Here is a 19,361-nt window from a genome sequence, read left to right as displayed (position 1 = left end):
TCTTGTTAGGATATATGGTTGTCCACTATTTTTGTAAGTCCAACAATGCTTGTAACAGATGCAACCACGTGTCCAAGAGTTATAGAGATAGAGAGAGAGGAGGGAGAGAAAGAGGAACAACGGGATTTTGCACAGTACACTTCCTATAGTCACAGCTTACATGTAACCTCGAGAAAAACTAGAACCTGTTCACATGAATCCAAAGGCATGCTTTCCACACGAAACCAAAGACCTGTATTTGATAAACCATAGACCTGTATCCATAAACCATAGGCCTGTATCCTCGATACCAAAGTCCTGTTTTCTTCTCAAAAAACCAATGTTCTTTTTCCATGACAGATAAATCCACATATGCACCATCAAATCATGGTGCCAAAATCCTAGAGAGAGAAAGATAGAGGATGTGTCAAGCCGTCCCTGAATACACATAAGTCCAAGACGAAGAACAACACACATCTCTTCCAATAACATCATCCTGTGCTTCTTAACTTGATTCTCCGCATCCCAATCTCGTAAAATAAAACCTACTTGGAGAGAGAAAGAGAGAGAGAGAGAGAGAGAGAGAGAGACCCCTTGGCTGTTACCCCCTCGGTGCCTCCTTCAGCTCACCTTCATCAAGAGAGATAGAGAGAGACCCGCACTGACTGCTTCCTCACATGCAACCACCTAGCGTAGAGGGCATCCCATCTGACACCCGTCTGGCTGCCCGACTGGCTGCAGAGAAACTCCTGACTGACGCCTACCTGGCTACCCCTTGCTGGTTGCCCGTATGGTTGCCCGCTTGGCTGCCCCATGCTACCCATTGCTACTCGGCTGTAGTCCATACGCAGCAGCAGCACCTGGCGGCCAACAACAGCAACCCCATGTGCAGCAGCGCCCAGCAGCGCCCAGCAGCGCCAGCAGCTGCACTCGGCTGCGGCAACAGCAGCAGCAGCGCCCAACGACGACGGCAGCCCCCCTGCGCAGCAGCGCCCATCAGTAGCCTGTGGTACGCGCAGCAACGCACGTACATACCATGTGCCAGCTTGCGCTCAAGGAGTTGCGCACGTAAACCATCCGACGACTCCCTTGCTCTCGAATCCGCCACCCTTCGATTTACAAGGAGGCGATGCGCTTTTCATCAAAAACGCCAAAAAGCAACTACAAAACGCATGCTTATAAATATATATTAATATTTTTAGCCATCAAAGGTTTAAAAACCTTGTAACCTTATAAATCTCTTTTTGTCCCCTTTCACACTTGGGCTAGCCACACTTATGAGTTTTCCTTTTACATTCAAACGGATGCCTGTCCACACTGTCCATCCCGCGCCGGTGCCCACTTGCTTGTTGTCCAAAGGGAAAAACACAGGGTTGTAACAATTTTCAGTCTCCAAAAATCTGCTTGAAGCTCAAACTCATCCAAGAGATACAATGCCATGTGTAGAGCTGAATTGACAAGTGTGAGAACACTTGTCTCACTTTTATCCTCTTATCTGCCACATGTTCCAAATCCAAAGGCCAAAAATTCCACAATCTTCAGCTCTAAAAATATCCCAGAAGATAGCGTATTTCACAATGGCGCTTTGGCAATACTCGATCTTTGTCAAATTCCAAAGGTAATGACGCGAACGGAAGTTTCCTCAGAGATTGCTAAATCTGCTTGAAGCTCAAACTCACCCAAGAGATAACTCTCTCATGTTAAAATAAACAAGAAAATGCTACAATGCCATGTGTAGAGCTGAATTGACAAGTGTGAGGACACTTGTCTCACTTTTATGCTCTTATCTACCACATGTTCCAAATCCAAAGGCCAAAAATTCCACTATCTTCAGCTCTAAAAATATCCCAGATGATAGCGTATTTCACAATGGCGCTTTGGAAATACTCGATCTTTGTCAAATTCCAAAGGTAATGACGCGAACAGAAATTCCATCAAAGATTGCTAAAAATAGCAACTTTTCCTAAAATTTAGGAGATGATCTCTTTTTGTTCCACCACATGAGAAATACATGTAAGCACCATGTAGAAACCTGTTTCATTCCTTGATCTCTCCCAAATCCTCAAGAGTTCGCCATATACATACTTGAGTTCGCCATATACATACTTGAGTTCGCCTCAAGAGTTCGCCATATACATACTTTCCACTTGACACTTGAGCTCCAAAGCCCATTTCTGTGTCCAAGAAACTGTCTGGAGTGCATGGACCATGCTACAAACACTTGGTCCTCTGTACTGGATAATCCCGCACTCCCAAAGCTTGTACATTCTTCATCTTTTCGGCATCCAAAGCCCTTCCACGCATAAATTCTTGAGATGCCCAAAATGGTGACAGTTTCCATGCTTTCATCAATATGTCCATGTGTCCGAGCATGAGTTCCATTATGTGAAAAAGAGCTAGGAGGGCCAAATAGTTACATCCGTCGCTCTTATATCACAATTGTCCTCAACTGCGGACTACAAGTGTTCCAAGCACATCCATATGTTCCATGTATATCTTGGAACAGATTTTAGAATGGAAATTTTGTGACTTTTCTTGCTATCAAGAAAGATTCTTTTATGAAGTAAACCCGTTTATGTGAAACAAAGGATTTGAGGCCAAAAGTGAACAAGAAAACGTAGGACAAAGAAGCATACTGACTACAAATTAAGCTTTGGAAAGCTGCTTTTATTGGCCTCGTACAAGAAAGAACATTGAGTTATATGTTCAAGAATGTTCGGTTTGTTAGAAGATCACAAACACCAGCAAGATTTGTTAAACTCATTACCTGTTTTCTATGGGAGAGTATTGTTATGGATTTATCTTTGGATTGCCAAAGTCAGAGAATGATGGTATTTGGACCTTTTTCAAGATACCAAGAAGATCAATCATGTATGGCATCGGTTGGACCTTTCAGATCATTGGAGGACACATAATGCCTTTCATGACAATTTATTGAAACCATGTACATGTTACCTCCAGAGGAGCCTATTTTGGAGGATCCACCAAGGGTGGAAGAGCCAGAACAATTTGTGTTCTATTCTATGGGAAAAAGAGGAAAGACAGTGGTTAAAAAGTTCCTCTTGGAAATGGATGCCAGAGAAGTACTTCAAGGACTATCCAGATATACTACGAGCTTATGAGAAAGTGGTTGGTCTAGATGTATTTGAACTACAGATTGTACATCTTGCGATCAAGACAAATTCAAGAGGGAGGGATCTGCATATATAATGATTATTTAGACATGCTCTAGTTTGGGTGGCAACGATGCCCAATAGCCCAAGGAGAAAGATTTGTATATGGGAGGCAACGATGCCAGATGACCCATTGGACGGCAACGATGCCAGAACGAGATTTGTGTATGGGAGGCAACGATACCAGATGACCAATTGGAAGGCAACGATGCCAGATATCTTGGACTTCATAGTCAAGCGGTCATTGTTGTGACTAGATGGCCTAGATAAACTCTCCGGCGGTCTTAGTGACCAAATGGCCTTGAGCGAATTCTCAAGCAATCCTAGTGACCAGATGGCCTTGAGCGAACTCTTGGGCGGTCTTAATGACCAGAGCAATAGTCTGCGCAGTGTCCCTCATGAGCCCAATAGCGCAGCATGGTTTCAATGAAACCAGGCAGGACAATCCATGAACAGGAGAATCATTACTTGTATATTGCATACTGATGTATATTTGAATTTCTTTGACTTTGTGTGCTATTTTTGATGTGTGGACAATGCTTGGATTTGTGGCATGTGATAGTCCATTGGGCTCCAGACTACCTAGTGTCATGACCCTGTGAAAGTGGAACAACATAAGTGTCAGCATGGTGGTTCGTGAGCAAGATAAATGTAAGGTAAATTTTTAAAGATGCAAACTTGGGAGTCCGGACAAAAGAAATATGTGTGGACAGCCCCAAGTATGAATGGGGACCAAGGTTTTTAACTTTCTAAGGTTAACAAATCTTGGGTGGCCCTTAGAAAGTTTAATAGACTTTAAAGGGGTCACTAGCATAATATTGGAGGAGGCTACTCTACTTTTAGAGTACACGCCTTCCTCTCCATTTTTTCTCTCTTGCTTTTTGAAGAAAAGAGACTAGTCGGTTGGTTGTGTGGGGAGAACACGTATGGTCTAGCTGCGTGGAGAGGAAGCTGTAACGGGACGCCGGAAGAAGAACTGTACGGTACAGGTGCTGCAGGCGGGTACTGTACGGACAGATCAGTCCTGTTGCAACAGGCTTTCTGACGCAGGTGGCTGCAGGTCATCTGACGCAGACAGGTACAGGCTGGTACGATTGCTGCAGGCTTTCTGACGCAGGCGGCTGCAGGTCCACTAACGCAGGCGGGTACTGTACGGACAGTCCTGTCCACCAGGTACAGGTGGCGTATCACAAAGGTGCTGCAGGTACATGCGGGTGCTGTACGGACAATCCTGTCCAGCAGATACAGGCGACGCATCATAAGGGTGCTGCAGGTACATTTGGTACGGACAGGTACAGGTGGCTGCTGAAGATTTGCTGACACTAGCGGCTACAAGTACAGTCTAGTACAATCAAGTTGACTAGTGCAAAACTGTGTAGACTCTAGAGCAGTTTGAATACATTGAACATATCTTTCTCTCTTTCTTTCCACTAGCTTATGTCTGCTACAGATTTGTTTCTTCTGGCCCTTTGTGAGAGGAGGGGTATGGCAGTTTGAAGGGTGGAAACAGAGTTGGACAATGGATTTGTACTGGGGCTGAGTTTGAAGCCATGAACATGGAACAGCCAGACGTGTGCTCAAGACTGCCCTGTTGTATTGTCTTCGTTGATTAGAGAAGACCACAGTGTGTTGCTTTTCTGGGACACAGATCTAAGAGGTCTTGAGGGCTGCCAGATTGGACATGCAGGTTTACTTTTCCTGATTGGCTTTGTTGTACTCAGTTAAACTTTCCATTGAATGTGAATAAACAAATACCGAAAGGAGCGTCAAGCTTTGGGGCCAACAGGTGTCGTTTTCCTTTTTGTTCTGGAGCATTCTAGCTCCTGTTCATTTGTTATTTGTCTGGATTACAATTGGATAGGTGACTGCTAGTCTACCGCACTTTGGTTTCTACCAGAGACCGGTACCGCCGTATCGCGTTAGTGCAGCCCAACAAGAAAAAATTATGAGTCAGGTACAGGAGTTGTTGAATAAAGGATTGATCCAGCCTAGCTCATCACTCTTTTGCTCACCTGTGCTCTTAGTACAAAAGAAAGATGGTTCTTGACCCATGTGTATAGATTACAGGGCGCTAAACAAGAATACCATCAAGAATCGATTTCCTATTTCGAGGATCGATGACATATTGGACCGCTTCCAGGACTCAACAATCTTTAGTCGGATAGACTTGAAAAGCTGGTATCATCAGATACGCATTAGACCCGAGGATGTGCACAAGACAGCATTTCGGATCACTTTTGAGCTATATGAGTTCTTAGTTATGCCCTTTGCTTTGACAAATGCTCCTGCGACATTTAATAGGATGATGGACAAGATTTTCCGGCCTCAGAGAGCGTTTGTGGACACATTCTTTGATGATATGATTGTGCATTCACACACAGGGGAGGAGCATAGGAAGCATTTGGCCATTGTGTTTGAAGAACTTCGGAAGCATAGGCTGGTCATTAATGGCAAAAAGAGAGAGTTCTTCTTGGAAGAGATACACTTCTTGGGACATATTGTGTCTGAGCATGGAGTCCGTATGAATCCTTCGAAAGTGGAAGCAATTCTCAATTGGCCAGATTTGAGGACCGTGCATGATGTACGCAGCTTTTTGGGATTATGTTCCTATTACACGCGGTACATACGGTATTTTACTGAGATTGCTTCGCCCCTTCATGCTTTAACAAAGAAGGCAACTCCGTTTAGATAGGCTGATCAGGAAATTGCAACCTTTAAAAAGCTTAAAGAAAAGCTTACTTCGGATCCCGTATTGGTATTACGGGATCTTCGAAAGGCTTTTGTTGTCCAGTGTGATGCATGTGGAAACAGCATTGGGACAGTTCTCATGCAGGAAGGACATGTGATAGTCTATGAGAGTCGTATATTACAGAATGCCGAGTGCAGACAGATCATCAGACCTTGCGTTATCTCCTCACGCAAACTAAACTTTCTAAGAAGCATATGCGATGGGCCAACTTTTTGTCTATGTTCCACTTCCAGATTGTACATGTGGAAAGCAAAAAGAATGTTGTGGCAGATGCTTTGTCATAAAAGCCACAGGTCTCAGCAGTTTCACTTGCTTATCATCATGAGCTTGATGAGATGAAAGAGCAGTATGCCCATGATGAGGATTTTAAAAGCCTCTATGATCAGATGTCTGAGGGTCATCGACATGATCATTATACTCTCAGGGATGGTTTTTTCTTGATGCATGGTAGATTGTGTGTTACCAGGCATTTACGACTCAAGGTTATGATTGAAAGTCATGTTCCACCGTATGTAGGTCATAGAGGTATTGACGCTACGGTAAAGGCAGTTGAGACTTTCTTTTATTGGTCGACCTTGAGAAGAGATATTGATGCTTTTGTTAGGCAATTGTGCGCTCTTGCCGCACGTGTCGGAGCTGGGAACTTGCCAGGCACCGTATGCGAGCCACGAATGGCTGCAAGCACACAACCAGAAACCAGCAAGCTCAAACAGGGAGCAATGGTGTGTCACTCACCACTCAGACCGCCATCGTGAAGGATTCTCGCGCCGAGATCAAGAAGGAGCCGCCGCCGCCGCTCTACCGCCGTGCCGCCACGCAATGCTCGATCGCTACCCTCTCTCTCTCTCTCTCTCTCTCTCTCACACGCAGGAGAAGGGGATGGAGAAGATAAAGCAAGAGCACTCCTTGTATTCAACACATTGAGAATAAGAGGTTTTAGGTTACATTTGACTCTTATATGTGACCTAGTCGTTCACACATGGACGCCCACACATAGCCGGCCGATCCTATCCCTTATCCTGATGAAATTCGAGGCGCGCCTCTCATCGGCGATCACCCAATCCCTTTATCCTTTACATGTGGTGTCGACAAGCCGGGCCATGACTCAGAATACGTAAAATAATTATATGACGTAAAAAGTAATACGTCTCAATGTCCGCCATAGGTTAACATGTCCCCTTTCTTGATGTAGATTCCGTCCTCAGAAGCTATGGTATGGCAAGCTCGACAGGGTTTGTTGTGGTAGACTGTATCTGCAAAACACGGAAGTAGAGTGAAAGTATGCTGGAATTCAAAAGATATAGAGTTAATAAAATCAAGCATGTTAGACCACAATGGAAGTTTGTCATGAGAGCTTAGTTTAAGGGGTCACATGAATGAGCTAGCATAGCAAACTGACAGGAGTTTAAAATTATTGAAAGTAATTCAAGAGTTAGCAAGGTGTCGAAGGTTAATCAAGGTCTATAACTAGCCTAAGTCAAGGAAAATTACCAAGCTTAATAAATAAGCAGATGACCACAATGTGTCTACTCTAAGAACAAGCTAATCCCAAGAGCCTAGGGACACAAGAAACATCAGAGTCATAGTAGCCTTTTGCCTTTATTTCTTTTATACACGTGACAATTTTTACAAACAATGGCGACCTCTCTAAGGCAAAACTAGCATCGATCCTGATGCCATGTTTAACACAAGGCCTTCTCCAGGAATCTATTAGCTCACCTTAGGCAAGGCTACCCCCTACCAACCCAGGGCATCGATTTGGAGTGGAATACTCCTTGCCTACCAAGTGTCAATAGGACGATAGGCCGACTTGAAAGCACATAATATACTTACATTGCTATTTTTTGTAGGCCTTTCTTTTTATTTCATTTATCTCTTTGGATTTTCGCTCCTGAATTATAATGTGTTCTTACATCCTTTCGACAAAGGGGTAAAAGCTATGTCTTAGAGATCAACACACACGGCCAGGTTGTTCAAACATTAAGATGGTTTTAATCCTAGACCTAAGACAACCATATTCCAAGGTTAACTAAAGACTTCATACATTCCCAAGAATTTCTAATATAAAGTTAAACTCATTAATGATTTACACTAACACGTTAGGCAACTTCAAAAACTAAGTAGTGCTTTGACAAATTCCATGTGGTCATGCATTATAGTTCATGCAATTAATTGAACAGTAAAAATGAAAGAGAGTGGGCATGGAAGAATTACACCTGTATTTTGGAGATCTCCTTGATTCGATGAGAAACGCCCGCAATTTGATGTAGATATTTATGTATGAACATTGCGGCAGTCTCACGACTTAAAGGCGAACCCACCTCAAACTTTTCAACCTGTACAATTAACTAACAAGCACTATACCTCGAGAGACGCATCAGTGGGAAAAAATAAGGACTCGTTTAACAACACAAAACTAGAAACAACTTGAAAATACTAACCTACCTACCAGTCACCACACTAATACTGAGGATCAAGGTAAGAGGATGTTGTAGAGTTATGGCTCTAGCCCTAAGACTAAGCCTCTATCTGCATCATCCAAATAAATAAAATCAACCTCGGTAGTGCCATGAGTTTCATCCGTCCATTCATCGTCAGATATATCTTCTTCGTTTTCCCATCCACATAAACTCGTCAAGAATGTAACTATACGAGGATAGTCATCCTGTTGGAAAAGGAAAGTCTTGGGCTATCGGTGATACGTCCTCTACGGAGTAGAGATCAGTCGTGGTCAATAGGCGAATTAGCCATTCTAATTCCTCAACATTTCTCTCTCTGGCTAGTACATCTATATGATCCAATTCTGTTTTTAATTACAGGATAGCACATGTGAAATATCTGCGAAAGGTATAGAGTGAAATATCTGCGAAAGGTATAGATGATACCTCTCACTAAAGGTGGGAGTGGATGAAGTGTGTGATACTCGTGCATTTGCCATATCTCCAAACACAAATATAGCATCAGTAGGTTTATGAAGACATGTCAATCTAGTTCCTAATTGTGTGCGGATATTTCTCCTCTTAATGTGCTCTTACTCTTTTTATTATTTTTTGTTTTTCTTTTCTTTTCTTTTTTGTGTATGAAGCTATATATATACATTCCCTCGAATTTGGGAGTTACATGGTCAGGGGAGAAGGTTAGGGAGGAAGCAATAGAATGTCGAGAACGTGAGTACATGCTCTCCCCTTCCTTGGATAGATCATATTTTTTGCAACGATGTTGTAGCCCCTTGGAACCAATTTGTCCAGTGGGTTATAGGTGGTGATGTGGGCAGATAGCTTTTTATGACCCTTGTGGCCACATCAAATTGCAGAGATGGTAGTGTACGCTCCCATGAACGTACGGAGGAAATGGCTTCCGACGATACTTTTACAAGGGAAGACGTAAACTCATTGGTTTCTTGGTGGGTATTGACAAGGGTAGGTGTAGAGCGTGCAGAAACTTCTATATCAACGTGTGCCTGACATGAGGAGCTAGAAGCTTCATGTGGCTCCCCCCTTCCTGAGCTAGGTGGTATCGATCGATATCGTTTGGGAATCCAAACTAGCTCTGGAAGAAGTGGTGTGGAGCACTCCGTTACCTTTCCCTTACCACGGTCTTAAATTGTCGTTGGGGTGGCAACATTTGGTTTACAAGGTTTTACAGGCGATGTAGAGGGATTCAATTTATGTTTAGGGACCCAAATCTGGTCATTCCCTTCGTAGTATCCTTGGGCTGCTAATAATATTTTAGGAATTCAACGTGATCTTACGTTGTCTTCTCTCGGGCGGATAGCTGCTTTCCTACTACGAGGCTTCTTGTCTGAATGAGATTGAGCAGTGGAGGTAGCCATTAACGAAGCTTTTGGGACCCATTTGTATGTACTCTTTGGTAAAGTAAGCGGAGCCTTGGAGACCACACTGCCTGTTTCCACTCTTAGCGTTGAAGCGTTGGGTGGCAAACAATCAAAGATGGTGTGGCTACTTGACTTTGTGATTTTTCGTTATCTAGTGTTTTGTCCAGAGTTGATGGCTTAGGTGCGAGACCCTGAGCGATCAGACTGAGAGCTGGTTCTTGCGCTGTAACTCGCCTGGTTGCCCAATCAATATTGCACTTGGTGGCTAACATCCATTTGCGCCCTAAGTTTACAGTTCCCTCCATGGTACGAGCAGGCATAACCCAAAAGCTTTGAATTACAGTCTCCTTGTCATAGGCAACAGGATTGTGCAGAATTCTTGAGACAGTGGTTTTCTTCTTATTGATACCCTTAATTTGGAAAGCACTCTTGGATAAAGGTGGTTTTCCAAGTTGACACCACACTCCATATGACAGCAAATTGTGTTGAGCTCCCGTATCCAATAATGCATTATATAGCACCTCCCCGTAAGGACTCCGTAGCTCAATTGGGTATCGTAGAGGCGGGTCAGATTCCAGTGAATCCTCCTCTGCCTCCTCGAAAAATGCTTGCATAATCCCCAAGTTGGCTTCTCGTTGGCGCCTAACACGCTGCTGACGTTCTTTGGCGTCAACTCTCACTTGTATCTTCTGAAGCTCAGCTTGTTCTTTAGCTACCTTCTTCTGATGAATTGCATGTAACTTCTCTTGGCTTAGGGGGTCATAGTATCTTTTGAATTTTCTCTCATTGAGGAATCCAATGGTTTCAACTCCGTCAAGAGTCTCCACTCGGATGGTATCTTGCGGGGTAATTTCACATACTTTGTACGATCCCTTACCAGCATATTTTAGCTGCTTCTTTTCGTTACGCACTCTATACATCAGGACTTTATCCCCAACTTTGATGTCCTTGTCTTTCAGGTGGCGATCAGACCATTTCTTCCTTCTATCCTTCTCCACAAGGGCATTATACACCGCCAATTGTCTTTCTTCGTTTAGCCGCTCAAGGATATACAAACGCTCTACTAAGGGATTACCATCCCAACCCTCTTGAGTAGCAACACGAAGACTAGGAATGACAAATTCCCACGGCATGACTGTTTCTTGGCCATATACCATCATGAATGGTGTGCGATTAGTAGGCACTTTGTACGCAGTACGATAGGCCCATAAAGCTGACATAAGCTTTAGTTCCCAATCCGTGCGATGAGCCTCAACTGTCTTTGTCAGAATAGAGATTAAGGTCTTGTTGGTACTCTCGGCTTGCCCATTCGCTTGTGGATAATAAGGAGTAGATTTATAATGGGATATCATGAAATTTGTTGTGAGCTCCTTAATCACTTCATTTATAAAATGCGTACCATTATCGCTCACAAGTTTAAAAGGACAACCGAAGCGTGTGATTATATTTTCAAAGAGAAACTTGGCTGTTGTCCTCGCATCTGCCTTGCGTGTCGCTTTCGCTTCAGCCCATTTGGTCACATAGTCAGTGGCTACAATAATACAGCGAGATTGTGTGTTGCGGGCCGCTGGGCTAATTGGACCTACAAAGTCTAAACCCCACTTTTCAAATGGTTGGTTTACTTTAATTGGATGTAGGAGTATCTGATCTTTCCGCTGGGGTTTCTTGTAGCGTTGGCATTCATCACAACCCTTCACAAAAAGTGATGCATCTTGGAACATAGTGGATCACTAATACCCTGATTGTAAGATCTTTCGCGCAGTTAAGGCTCCTAAGAAGTAACCACCGGCTACGCCCATATGTACCTCTTGCAAAATATATAGATACTCATCCTCTCGGGCACAACGCCTAAGAACGTCATCCTTTCCTCTTTTATAAAGAGTCCCGGCCATCACGCAATAGGGTTCGCATTCCTTGATCAACTTTCGAGCTAGATCTTTACGAAGCTCTTTGAGTGGAAAGCCATTAACCAAAAAGTTAACAATCTTCTCACTCCATTCAGGCATTGTCTCCACCATGAACAAGGAAGTGTCAGGTAAGTCATCCTCAACTCCCGTAGGAGCTTCACCATTAGGTATGCAAGAGAAATGATCAGCCATGACATGTTTTTTGCCAGGTCTCACAACAACAGTGAAATCAAACTCAAGAAGAATCAATAACCATCGTGTGATTCTTCCTGTGGAGCATGGTTTGTTCACCAGATACAACAATGCTTGATGATCCACATAGAAAACAAACTTGGTGGCAAGAAGGTAATAATGAAATTTCCTTACTGCATATATCATCGCCAACCCACCTCGCTCCGTAGTGCTGTAGTTCATTTCAGCATCGTTCAACTGGCGACTGGCAAAGCTAATGGGGTAGTCTAGTTTATGTTCTCCAGGTTGAGTTAGTACACACCCAATAGCAAGATTGGAGCACTCGCCAGGGCCTTCTTTAATAGCTCATATGCACGGTCACAATCTTCGGTCCAAATAAACTCGATGAAAAGCTTGTACAATGGTCGAGCTATCTCAACGAAGAATAAAATAAATCTTCAATAATAACCAACATGGCCCATAAAGCGTTGGACTCCCTTATAGTTGGTGGGTGGGGGCAATTCCAGAATGACCTTGATTTTACTTTCGTCGGTGGAAATCTCATTTTTGGACACTATATGCCCTAGAATAACTCCGTGTTTAACCCAGAATTTGCATTTGAAAGGATTCAATGAGATGCGATATAATCTACACCTTTCAAATATTTTTCGTAAACACATCAAGTGCTCGTCCCAAGAGGAATGAACACAGAGATCATCTAAGAAAGGTTCATAAAATTCCCTTAAATTCCTTAAAGGCTGTGTTTATCAATCGTTGGAATGTTGCAGGTGCATTGGTTAAGCCAAAGGCCATGACGCGAAAGGCAAACACTCCAAACTCCGTTATAAAAGCTGTTTTAGCTTGGTCCTCTACTGCAATTATGATCTGATTATAACCAGAGTACCCGTCTAAAAAGCTATAAGCCTCCTTGTCTGCAACTCTTTCAAGCACATGTTCAGAATACGGCAAGGAGTAATGATCTCTTCTGGTGGCTGCATTAACCTTTTTGAGATCAACGCACACTCTGAGTTTTCCATTCTTCTTTGGTACAATGACTATCGGAGAAACCCATTCTGAGTGCTCAATAGGGTATATGAATCCACATTTTATAAGCTTTTCAATTTCCTCTTGTACAATCTTTGCATACTTAGGATTCATTGGGTAGGGACGTTGCTAGACTGGTTTAGCAGTGCTAATCATTGGAATTGTGTGTTGCACCACAGAGGGTGGAACACCCTTCATATCATGGTATGTCCAAGCAAATATGTCCTTGAATTCTTTAAGAAGCCTCTTAAGTGTAGCTTCTTCCGTCTTGGTGAGGTCTTGAGCAATAAAAACTGGCTTAGACTCCTCACTGGATCTGCTAGTTCTATCTCCTTAACTACCGCCAGGCCATCGTAGACACCGCTACTCCCATTGGTAGGCGTTCGTTGGGCTTGTGTAGACGACTTTACGTTTCCCCGTGGTAAATGATTTGAAATACTCGGGTGCGGGGTGTAAGTCTACCGGTTCTTGTTGTGCCATGCTTTTTTCTTTTAATTCCGCATTCTTTTGTTGCTGAGCTAACTCTCGGTTTTGACGCCTTCTCGCAGTACGACTTAGTTTCGGCTTCTCTTCGATTTCTAATTGGGCGATGTCATGAGGTTGCGGAATACACCACATGACACTTTGGAGGTATCGTCCTCAATTACCCGCTAACTTCCGATGAGCGTCATATGCTCCTACATAACTAAGCCATTCTGCAGTGGATCTCTCTTTGTTTATTCTAGTTCGTACATTAGCTCAATAGCGTTGTCGCTTATGTCTTGTCTTCTTCTTACCTAGTTTTTGATTTTTGTTTATATCAGATTCAGACTCACTTGATCGATCTTCACTTGTGTCCCCCTCACTCTCGGATGAAGTGCAAGAGGTTACTGTCCTAGGCCTTGAGCACGTGGCTTCCACACTTGGGTGAATATTCGATTCATACCCCCTATCAAGCTCAGAGTTAGTTTCTTCTTGAGATTCAGACTTGGAGTCGCATTGGTCAGATTCTTCGGTACTTTCAGTGTCAAGGGAGTTTCCCACTTTCTTGCCATCAGGAGTCAAGTGCATAACACCTAGCATCTTCATTGGCACTAATGGTGGCATATCTTGCCCCTCAGGCGTTACCCAACTTGTGCCTCTATTTCCCCATGTGTCTATGGTTGCCGCTAGGTGTACCCAATCCACGTTATCTGACTCAGTCATGCCCGGTAGGACATCCATATAAGGAGAATCTTTCCCATCATCAGTCTCTTTTTTGCATGTATAGCAATACTTTAATGGGGCTAAGTGAATAGTGGTATCCAATCGATTATCAATGATAACCTTGCTTCCTAAAGAATGCGCGCGACCATTCTCAAGATCAACTCGAATGACAAGAGTTCTGGAATTGTAGGTAGACATGGTTTTTGGACCAGTCATGCACCATTTGTGCTTCCCTCATGAAGGGACGTCCTAAGATCATTTGATATGACATAGGATGCTTAGAGAAATCCATTACAATGAAGGTATGTCTTACCTTGTATCCCAGAACCTTGATCTTAAGGTCCCTTAGCATTCCAATAGGTTTAGCTATAGTTCCGTTTGCCATCTTAACCACTATGTTTGTGACTTCTAGGTGAGGTCTTCCCATAGATTCCCAGTAGTTTTGAGTCACAATGCTCACCCCAGCACCACCATCAAGGATTCTCTTTAGAGTTAATCCCTTGGTAGTAATGGGGAGGGTTGCATTAGATTCGTCACCTTCAAAGTACTGTCCCAACTTGTTAACTAGTATTTCAACGACCGAGTCTTCATCTAGGTTGGGCTGTAAATCCAAATGTTCCTCCTCATCTTGAAGCGTGTCGGGTCTATCCATATTTGCAAATTGTGGTAACCCCGCCTTCAGTTCTCCATTGAGAAATGCCTGAAGAGCTAAGAATAGCTCAGGATCTCCGTATAACTTGGATATGATCGTGGTTCTGATTTCAGAGCACATGAAATCCATTAGTTTGGACACATTCAACGGTACTTTTCGAGATATCGGCCCCTGACTAGGGGTTGGTGAAGATGGAATCGCTTCCTCTTCGATGGGGTCAGGCATTCCCTCACTAAACATTCTTTCAAGCAAGAAGGGTGTCTGCCCACTTCCTGATGTCCTATCCTCACTTTCTTCCCGAATGATACTAGGTGTAGCTAACGGTTTATGGCTCCTGTGAGGCTGAACTTGTGTAGGAAACACTGTGTCTGGAATTTTGATTCTTCTAGGGTCTACTGGCTCCAGTTCTCTTTGTGTTTCTTCCACCAAACCCCTTAAGTGTTGCACTCGTTCAATCTCCTCTACTGGTGGGTTTGGGTAAGCTCCAATCTTTTTCTTGAGGGTTTTTGGCCCACGTTGTCGTGCCATGGCACGTCTATGGTGTGAAACCATGCATGTGAGGCCATTAAATGCAAATCCAGATGCATGGGATTAAGTGCCACAGTGTACATGATGTATATATGCCTTTACGCGTAACAGGGCTTTTTTTTTGTTCATGTTTGTGTACATATGGATGCATGGCGTGTGTGGAGAGTTTTGCTATGGAATGCGTTGCCAGGTGTACAGGGTGGATGGATTTATTTTGGGTTTGTTACAGGCTTGTCCGGAGTAAGGTCAGCTACTACTACAGATGATATCAGCTGCTCGGTTGTTGGAAGTGTGTGCGCGTCCCAAGTACAGCGGGCACTGGAAGCTGCATTTGAAGAGTATGTGGAGCATGGGAGCATAAAAGATTATGGGGCCAATGTTGCCTTTAAATTGGTGAAATGGAAGAGAGAGAGCGGCTACATGTGGATAGGGATGGCACAAAATCATTGGTGTGAAATGAAGGAATGTTGAGGCGGCCATCTTGCAAGCCTTAAAAGAAATAAAAAATGATATTAACGTGGCCCGCCACTTGGCTATTTGCCTAGATGCCAACGTGCTGCCAGCGCGGACGTTCAGGAAGCTCCAGAAGGTTGGCGAAGCAACGTGTGGGAGCGCGTGGAGAGTCGGGGGCAGCGGGAGACAAAAGGGAAGGCGGCCGTTTTGTTTAGGGAAAGGGGGCTCTGATTGAATGGCAGAGAAGAAGGCTCTGGAGTGATTCAGCAGAGAGAGGGAGAACTGGGTGCAGGCAAGAGGAAGACCACCGTGTGATGCACCGGGAGGCTCTCGGGCGTAGCTGCAGGTACACACACAGGGAAGCCGCCTAGATGGAGCTGGTGAGTGCGCAGGCAAGGGGCAGTAGCTGCTGGCAGCTTCAACAAAGGTGACAAGCGCAGCGGGCTGGGGATTCGGCAGTCCACGCAAACGGCGAGAGGAGCCAACGTGAGGAAGGTGGCCTATGCAGGTTTGGAGGTCTCTCAGGCGAAGTGTGGAGAGCAAACAAAGGCGCCTTGTAGAGAGCTGGCTGAGGATTCGATGGGACCAGAAACAAAATAAAGGTGACCGCCTCTCTGGCGAGAAGGCTCTCAAGTAAGTGAAGGTTATGGTTTGGTGAAAGTGGCCAGGCGTGAAGAGAGTTGGCCGCCGTGTGTACAAGGAAGAGAAGGCTGGCGCAGAGCAGCAGTAGCTGAAGGCACTGGGAGCCGCCTGTGTGAGTGTGGAGTCGGGGTGTAGATGAGCGAGGGAGATCGCTTGCAGAGAAGAGGCTCATGAGTCTGCAGAGGCGAGAGAGAGTGAAGCCCCGGGTTCTGCAAACAGGCGAAGAAGTTATAATGTTATCAACCTTGGATTTTGGTTTGAACCATGATGCTTATGATGGTTTTTGGTACAACTCATATGTCTTGCTGAGATTTGGTATGTAAATATTATGGTTCCAGTTTCTGCAGGTGGTGCCCCTTGAAGAAATATATATTTTGTTTCCTTGTTGGGATTTGAAACGACTCTCACAGCCAGAAGTCTCGCACTTGCCCAACGATACCGCCCACGTCACGACAGCTTTGGTGAACCCGACGTGAAACTGCTGGGGCGAGAGTTAGTGGTGAAATACACAGTGCAAGCTATGGCTGAGAATCCTGAGGGATAGGGGGTTCATTTTGACCCCGGGGTTATGTAAATGTTTCAGATATTTACTATGTATATGCAACAGCGGCAAGCGGCTGAGAGGGGGCAAATTTCCACGACTAAAGCATTGCAGTCAATCGTGAAGAAGGTGGATCAATTTGATGGTAAAGACATCACAAAGTACCTGCGCAATTACACAAAGGAAATGGAGCTAAACAGGGTGACTGAGGAGGATATGGTTCGAAGCTTTGAGCTGGTATGTGTCCCGAAATAAGAGAGCGCATAAGAGGATTACAGGCAGCACATGGTGGCAGAAATTGGGAGGAGTTTAAGCTTGCTTTAAAGGATGATTATTTCATGGAGGATTCCGAGCGGGTGACCAAGCGAACTTTCTTGGAGTGGGTTACAAAACCCAAAATTGGAATTTCTGCCACAGAGTTGCTAAGAGAGTTCGAGACGCGCTATGCCCAGCTGTCAAGGATAGAGCGCACAACTTTAGCCAGTGAAAAATAGAGCTCTTCTTACAAGCAGCTGGGAAAGATCTCCAAGAAAAACTGGAAATTCTCCTTGAGGATAAGGATACGGAGCAGGGGTTAAAGAATGATTGGAATGATGTCGAGGATGCGGTCACCATGCTAGCAAAGCGGAAGCGAAGGAGGGATAAAATGGTGATGAGCTCAGCAACTCCTATAACTGTTACCCCTGAGAATCTACCACAACCTGCTGCTGCAATCCCAAAGGTAGAAGGGCCGATGGATGAGCTTATTAAGGAGGGCATGCGAGACCTAAAACTGAAGATGTCCAGGATTAAGGAAAAAGGGCTACCATTAGGGCAGGCTTCTATGCAAAGGCCTCAAAGCAAAGAAGGGTTTACATTCAGATGTATATGGTGTGATGACCCAGAACATGCGAAGAAAGACTGTGCCACTTATAAGGAAGCTCTCAGAAACCAACTTGTATTTTTCAAAGATGGAAAAATCCACCTTACAGAGACTGGTCTTCCGTTAAGCACAAACTTTGGGAAAGGAGGGATGAAAAAGCTGATTGAGGATATGGCTGCTAGCCATGCCATCTCTATGGTTGAGGCAGCAACCTATGGGTTAAAAGCCGGACTATCACAACAGGAATCTAAGAAGGATGAAGACTATGAGAATGAAGATTTTTGGCCATCAACAATGGACTTAATTGCATCAAAGAAGGTGTCTAAGCAGGCTTTGCATGAGGCAGGAGACTGTATACGTCTTGAGACTGGCTGGGAAGAACCTGTGGATTCTTTATCTGTTCATGCCTACATTGCAAAATGCCAGAATAATGAGGCACAGGTAGAGGAAAAGCGTAAGAGGGAAAATGAGGAAGGAGGGTCATCAAAAAGGGTCACTCGTGATAGTGGAAAGAAGGACCCTGGGCCATCACATGTGCCTCCGCCACATAACCAACCTCCACAGGAAGTATCAATGGAAGAAGCACCAGCAAAGATGAAGCATGAGAAGGAGAAGGGTAAAGGGAAAAGTCCGCTCTACAAGCTCCAATCCAATATTGAAGCCGCAACGGACCTCAAAAAGGTGCTAGAAGAGAGGATTCTAAACAGTAGGGTGGAATTTACACTAGGGGAAGTCTTGGGGATTGCAAAGAAAGAATTCCATGATAAGATAATTGATATTATACGAAGGAAAAGGCAGTCCATAATTGAATCTATTCCATCACAGGGGGAGACAAGCACTTCCAAGACTCAGGAGTACAGGTACAGCAAAAGGAAGAGAGAGAGAATGTGGTGGAATGCAGTCACTCTACTGGAGGGGCACGACAAATGCGCTTTGTGGATGAGGGTGATGAAAAAGAAGTTCTTGCAAAAAGTCATTACTCCAGGAACCATTGGGCAAGGTCCACCACTGAAACCCTTGTCAAGATAGGAGACTTGGAAGAGCCGTATGTTGCCTTAATCGATCATGGGTCTGAAATAAATCTTATGGCTAAAAACCTCTACAACAAATGTAAGTGGCCAATGGATGTAGATCATGGGTGGATGATTAAGGCGGCTAATAACTCATCTGGAGAGCTCTATGCAGCCTGTCCAAATGTAAGGATAACTATAGGGGATGTGAAAGATGATCAGAACTTCTTCGTCCAGGAGATGTCATCGTATCCCCTCATCCTTCGGGGGGGGGGCCCTTTTTACGAGCGTAAAGTGTCGAGCGTGGCGAGCGAAGGAAAAAAACAAGGGGCCATCATCATTGCAATATCCAAACTATGAACCTCAAGGAAGCTTGTATTTCCCTATGAATAAAGATAAAAATTGCACATCAAAGAAAAAATTGAAATTTAAATCCATTACAAACATGACTTTAAAGAAGATCCCAAAAAGAAATACATTATAAGTTTCATTGCAGTATGAATAAAGACAAAGGAAGCTTATATTTCCCTATGAATACAAGTAAAAAGTGCACATCAAAGAAAAATTGAAATTTAAATCTCTTAAAGTAAAAATTACATCGTCAAGCCACTAGCAGCAATGCTTGCTACA

At 44.1% G+C, this 19,361-nt stretch overlaps 2 protein-coding genes across 3 annotated transcripts in view; both read right to left on the bottom strand.

The window, feature by feature from the left end:
* LOC147612900 (uncharacterized) overlaps positions 1–19,361 on the bottom strand; it is a 73,869-nt gene that overhangs the window by 11,853 nt on the left and 42,655 nt on the right. The window lies entirely within an intron of this gene.
* On the bottom strand, positions 8,949–12,799 carry LOC147612902 (uncharacterized). The gene has a single exon (XM_086782008.1). It carries the CDS (start codon positions 11,455–11,457, stop codon positions 9,817–9,819), a length of 1,641 nt encoding a protein of 546 aa, XP_086638134.1. The 5' UTR covers positions 11,458–12,799; the 3' UTR covers positions 8,949–9,816.

Source organism: Cibotium barometz, chromosome 44 (assembly GCF_041138505.1).
Source record: "Cibotium barometz isolate CiBa-2024 chromosome 44, ASM4113850v1, whole genome shotgun sequence".
Taxonomy (NCBI): domain Eukaryota; kingdom Viridiplantae; phylum Streptophyta; class Polypodiopsida; order Cyatheales; family Cibotiaceae; genus Cibotium; species Cibotium barometz.
The sequence above is the reverse complement of the archived record's forward strand: the minus strand, read 5'-3'. Positions and strand labels throughout refer to the sequence as shown.